At 64.9% G+C, this 5,665-nt stretch overlaps 1 protein-coding gene across 1 annotated transcript; it reads right to left on the bottom strand.

Annotated features, from left to right (window-relative positions):
• Positions 1–227: 227 nt before the first annotated feature.
• On the bottom strand, positions 228–5,665 carry CD6 (CD6 molecule). The gene is made up of 13 exons (XM_067295237.1): positions 5,662–5,665; positions 4,928–4,999; positions 4,275–4,628; positions 3,866–4,174; positions 3,363–3,662; positions 3,012–3,080; positions 2,624–2,761; positions 2,323–2,460; positions 1,982–2,089; positions 1,790–1,864; positions 1,458–1,649; positions 595–680; positions 228–494 (listed from the first exon to the last, which is right to left on the bottom strand). The coding sequence occupies exons 1-13, from the start codon at positions 5,663–5,665 to the stop codon at positions 258–260; spliced, it is 2,082 nt and encodes a 693-aa protein (XP_067151338.1). The 3' UTR covers positions 228–257.

Below are 5,665 nucleotides of genomic sequence, written 5' to 3'. Positions count from 1 at the left end.
AGCGAGATGCCAAGTGGTCCCACCCAGGAGGCTGTGCCCTCCTTTGCCATCCGTGGAGCCGTCTCAGCCCCCCCACCGCAGTGTACCCCCACCCACCGCCCAGCTGCTCCACAGTACTGTGGGCATTTGCAAGCAGGTCAGGTCCAGGCCGCAAGGGATCGATTTCTGGGGGATGTGCTGGTTCCTCCTGGGGCAGGTTGGTGGCTATGCCTGTCTGTCCAGGCGTTGGCCTGGACTAGGGCTTTCTTCTTCGGGTGCTAGTCCTGTGGTGTCGGAGCAGCCGAGACCCCCTTCCCTGGAGCTGGGCAGGTGGAGGGCAACGGGCAGCCCAGAGATGGCCAGTTGCCAGCCTCAGTAGGCAGAGGCCTGGATGTCATCGTAGTCGCTGCCCTCGGAGGTGTCAGGGTCCTGTGCATGTCCCCCTGAGGGGCAGGAAGGAGCTGGCCAACCTGCAGTGAAAAGCCAGTCAGGGAGGAAAGGGCAGGGAGCTGGGGCTGCAGGAGGAGCCTCCGTGTTGGATGCTGCGGGGGCAGAGGTGCTCTGCAGCCCTGCTCCTGTCTCCTCTGCCAGCACGGCATCCTCACCAGAGCGTGCAGGTGGGTCCCCGGCTGGCTCCGCAGCCTGCACGTTCTCGTACCACTCCCCCGACGAGGTGCTGGAGCTGTCAGCAGGATTAGGCTCTGCAGGAGACATGGGCACCCAGGGGTGGGAGAGCGTTGGGACAGGGACAGACGTGTGGGGCGTTCCCGGGGGAGCTGGGAAAATCAGAGTCTTTTACTGGCCTCTTCCATCCCTGTTCCCATCCTCTGGGGTTTCACCATCCCCTGGGGTCTCACCATCCCCTTTCCCCTCCCTGTGGCTTTCTCCATCTCTGCTCCCATCCCCTGGGGTTTCACCATCCCCTTTCCCCCTCCCTGTGGCTGTCCGCATCCCTGCTCCCATCCCCTGGGGTCTCACCATCCCCTTTCCCCTCCCTGTGGCTGTCCCCATCCCTGCCCCCATCCCCTGGGGTCTCACCATCCCCTTTCCCCCTCCCTGTGGTTATCCCCATCCCTGCCCCCATCCCCTGGGGTCTCACCATCCCCTTTCCCCTCCCTGTGGTTATCCCCATCCCTGCTCCCATCCCCTGGGGTCTCACCATCCCCTTTCCCCTCCCTGTGGTTATCCCCATCCCTGCTCCCATCCCCTGGGGTCTCACCATCCCCTTTCCCCTCCCTGTGGTTATCCCCATCCCTGCTCCCATCCCCTGGGGTCTCACCATCCCCTGGGGTCTCACCATCCCCATTCCCCTCTCTGGGGCTGTCCCCATCCCTGCTCCCATCCCCTGGGGTCTCACCATCCCCTGGGGTCTCACCATCCCCATTCCCCTCTCTGGGGCTGTCCCCATCCCCATCCCTATCCCCGGAGCCTCGCAGCCCCGCTGCCCGAGTGTCAGTGCGGACCGGCGCCCGGTTCACCTGCACGGGGGTTTTCGGTGCTGCCGTGCGCGGGGGGTGCTGCGTGCAGGTGGGTGCTCTCAGCTGGGGGCTGCGGGCAGGCCCAGGGGCACGGGGCGGCCGCGCTGCTGTTGCAGTAGGGCTCTGTGGAGGCGGACGAGCTGGAGGAGCTGCTTGCTCTGCTGCGGGGCCGAGAGGGCAGCGCGGCTGTCCCTGCATAGCATCGGGGATGGCATCAGCCTCTGGGCCACCGCTTGCCCAGCGCCGTGCCTGCTGTGCATTACGGGCAGAGGAGCAGCCTCACCAAGCAGGATCCCCCCCGCCCCCCAGGACACCCCCCAGGCCCTTCGTACCCTCTGCAGGGAACGGCCCGGCCCGGCTCGGCGTCAGGGAGAGCGACTGCTCCCCTGGCTGGCGTCGCAGGGAGTCTGGGCGAGAGAGGAGGAACGGTGCATCAGCCCCGGCGCGGGGGCCAACGAGGGGCTGGGTGGGGGCATCGCCACGCTGTGGGGCTGGCAGCCCAGGGTGCGGAGGCGGACGCTCACTGTAGAAGGTGGAGAGGGCCACGGGCGGCTTGCTGCTGAAGTCGTAGTGTTCGTAGTCGGAGTCGGAGTCGGAGTCCTTGTCCGCCAGAAGGGGCGCGACCGGCAGGTCTGCGGGGCAAGACCCCCGCCAGCCAGGCCATCACCATTCGGGATGTCCTGCCCCGTGGCCCTCGAGCCCGAGGCCGGCTCCCCACCACCACTGGCTGAGGACGCTCGTCCAAGAGGAGCCCTGCAGCTCGTGGCGGGGCTGTCCTGTGCTGGCAGCGAGGGCAAGGGACAAGCCAGGGGCTGGGCTCTGTCCTGGTGCCTCCTGGGGACAGGAGGCATGGGGGGCAACCTGCCGGACCTACCTTGTTCTTTTTGGAGGCTGGGGGGCATCTGCCTGTAGTCGTTGGAGACCCCGGAGGGCACGTCAGGGCCCTGAGCACTGTGGGTCACCAGGACCGGCCCGGATAGCAAGGAAGAGGACACAGTGTGGGCTGCAAGGACAGAGGTGGGGGGGATCCCTTCTCAGCTGGCCTCGGGTCCCAGGCCGCCCAGCTCCCACGGCTGAGGCGAGCCCCGGGAGACCCTGACCGGGCCCACAGCACTGCCTCTTTTGTGGGCAGACGCTTCAGCGCACGCTCCCGGAGGGCTCCTTACCGTTCATCTTCCTCATCCTCAGCAGGGTGATGATGAAGGCCAGAGTGGTAAGCAGGAGCAGCGCTCCGAGAACCAGACACAGGATGAAGAGCGGCATGTGCAGAGGGCTCCGGGCCGTCTCACTCAGGCAGTCCCCAGCTGGGAGGGGGTTGCAAGTGGTGAAACAGAGAACAGACACACCTCGTGACACCTGGAACTCCCCTTCCCCTCCCTGCCCTCCCCCAGGCTCAGCGGCGATGTGGGCGAGCCGGATGCTGCCTGCGAGCCGGTGCTGCCGCACATCTCTCCCCGGGCAGAGATTGCCACGGTGGCCCCCAGACTCAGGCCATGACTGAGGCTCTGCAGCTGGGGAAACAGGGACAGGGCTGCCTCTGCCCTGCCTACTCACTGCTCAGGCGTGTCACGCTGCTTGGTTTCGGCGTTTCCATCGGGGCCGGCGTCTGCAAGCCCTGGGAGCCTGGAAGGGCCGTGGAGAGGAGGGGAGGCAGGAATTAGCTGGGGTAGAAAAGGCAGGGTTGCAACTTATTTTTATGGGGGATCCACAGCTACGAGCATGCACTCAGCCTCCGGGCTGGTGCTCAGCCCCGTGGCCAGCCAGGAGCACGGAGGTGGCCAGTCCTCAGGGGCGGTGTCGCCTACCAGGCAGAGCTGGAGACAGGGGCAAGCCGGATGCGATTCCAGCTCCTGCCCAGTTCCCCTCCCCGGGGCTCCCCCTCGGCTGCAGAGGGCTGTCACATACCGTTGCAGATCACGCCGGCTGCCCGGGACTGGTGGCAGGGAGCTGACTTGTTGTAGGTCCACTTGCAGTCGGCCAGCGACGGCTGCAGGCTCGTGCACTCGTAGAGCATCTTGCCGGGCAGCGTGTGGTTGAAGGAGGGCCGCTCGAGGGGCGGCCCGCAGCCCAGCATCTGGCACAGCACGCTGGCCTCCATCTCATACCACGTGCTGTCACACACCGTGCTCCACGTGCCCCTGAAGAAGACCTCAACCCGGCCCGCGCAGCCATCCCGGCCCCCGGAGAGCTGCCACTGCTGGTGCTCTGCGGGGGAGAGGGCAGATCTCGGGGATCAGCAGGAACATGCGTGCCTGCATCCCGCACGGATAAACACCGAGGGCTTCCTGCCAGTGGGATTTACCCCTTCTTGGCGGAGACCAAACCCTGCTAAGTCTCTCCTGGGCAGGGCGTTGTCCCTGCGGGACATGGCGATTAGGGAGAAGGGTGCCCGGGCACCAGGGACTGACCTGAGCACACCACGCCAGCATCCTCCTTGTGGCTGCAGTCGTGCTTCTGGGTGGCAGGGCAGTCCCACAGATGCTCTTCGTGCCCTTCGCAGCTCACGTCATCCAGGAGGATGAGCCCGCTGCCCCGGCCGAAGGAGGCGTTGTCCCGCGCGTGCAGGGCCCAGCCGCACTGCAGTTGCCGGCACACCACGTCGGCGTCGGCGAGGTCCCAGGCGTCGTCGCACACTGTGCCCCACTCACCCGCCTGCTCCATCTCCACCCGGCCCTCGCAGCGGCTCCTCCCGCCGGCCAGCCGCAACCTTCTGGGACCTAGCGGAGACATCCAGCTTGCACTAGTCCCGGGACCGACTTGCAGGAGAGCTTGGGCGATGGATGGGGCAGAGTCCCACCTGAGGGGCACTGCTCTTACCTGTGCAGGTGACCCGAGCCAGCCCTGCTCTGCAGCAGTGGGGCATGGTGGCCAGCTTCAGCAGGCAGGGCCCCCTCTCCCAGCCGCTGCAGTCGGCCGTCACGGCCGCGCAGACGTTGCGTGCGGAAGGGATGGCTTCGTTGCTGAAGGGAGCTGGTGCCGCAGCGGGAGCACCTGCCGCACTGGATTCCTCTGCATCTCCGCAGTGCAGATGCTTGCAGAGAGCGTGGGACGCGGCGATGCTCCAGGACTCCTGGCACACTGGTATCCGCTGCCCGCGGTGCAGCGCCTGCACCGTTCCCCCACAGGGGCTGCTTTCGTTTGCCAGGTGGAGTGAGGCCATGCCAAGGACACCTGCGTGGACCACGGCCAAGCGTGAGGATGCAGGAACGCTCTCCCCTCTGCTATGTAGTGATGCCCCCCAACCTACCCATCTGCAGGAGCTGGGGACCTGCAAGCCCTCCCACCTATATGCTTCCTTCCTTCTGCACCAAAACATGGTTACACGTGCTTGGACATCCCCCAGGCTGGCATCCGAGGAGATGAGCCCCAGAAACGCATACTGCTCTGTCTCGCGGGCATTGACCTGCCCCCCCCCCCCCCCAGGGAGGCAGGCACTGAGCAGGGATTTTCCTTGCCCCTCCTGCTCTCACCTGGCTCCGCAGAGGCATTTCCAGTGATGCTGCTCTCCAGGCTGGTGGGAGGCCCTGTTGGCTTCGCTTGGGCTGGAACAAGGAAGGAGCAGTCACGGCATGAAGTGAGATTTTCCAGGGTCGAGAGCCTGGCAGGAGCCTCTGTCCCCATCCTCTTGCTCGTTCCCCTCACCAGGATGTGCACTGAGGCACGGGGCAAACCCCAAAACTTTCAGAGGCACTGTGTTAATGCCCAAGAGGAGTCGGATCAGAGGGAATCCCCCTCCAACCTGCAGCTGAGGTGGAAGGTATGGTGCTGTGATGGCTGCACTGATGGACTGTATGCATGCCTAGAGAGAAGCTGAGAGCTGGCAACGGGAGCGATGAAGGCAAAAGCAGTAGCTAGGTCAGTGGATATCTGGAGCCAACATGAGAGCTGGTGTTATTGCCGGCCCCACAAAATTGCACCTGCTTGTCCCACGTGGGAATTTGGCCCTACATGTGGGCCAAGCTCACCCCCATCGCAAGGCCAAGAGCCAGTCTGAGAACTTGTTTGCTGGCACAGGCTGTCTCCCTTTGCTTACCCAGAGCTCTCATCTGTGCGAAGTCCTTGCCAAGAGAAGAGCTCGACCCTTGGCTTGGGATACCATGGCCAGCTATACTAGTTATGCTGGTTCACCCCTGTTGAGAAACTAGCTTGGGAGGATGAATTAAGCCATTTGCTGGAGGAGCCTGCAGTTTTCTTTCCCTCTCACTCAT

Source organism: Apteryx mantelli, chromosome 4, assembly GCF_036417845.1.
Source record: "Apteryx mantelli isolate bAptMan1 chromosome 4, bAptMan1.hap1, whole genome shotgun sequence".
Taxonomy (NCBI): domain Eukaryota; kingdom Metazoa; phylum Chordata; class Aves; order Apterygiformes; family Apterygidae; genus Apteryx; species Apteryx mantelli.
Note: the sequence above shows the minus strand (reverse complement) of the source record. Positions and strands in the feature narration are given on the sequence as shown.

Excerpts from the sequence above, each read along its gene's own strand:
- CD6 (XM_067295237.1), bottom strand. Across the intron at positions 3,663-3,865 it reads TGCTGGCGTGGTGTGCTCAG|AGCACCAGCAGTGGCAGCTC; the intron begins GTCAGTCCCTGG and ends TCTCCCCCGCAG. Across the intron at positions 3,081-3,362 it reads AGCCGGCGTGATCTGCAACG|GCTCCCAGGGCTTGCAGACG; the intron begins GTATGTGACAGC and ends CGGCCCTTCCAG.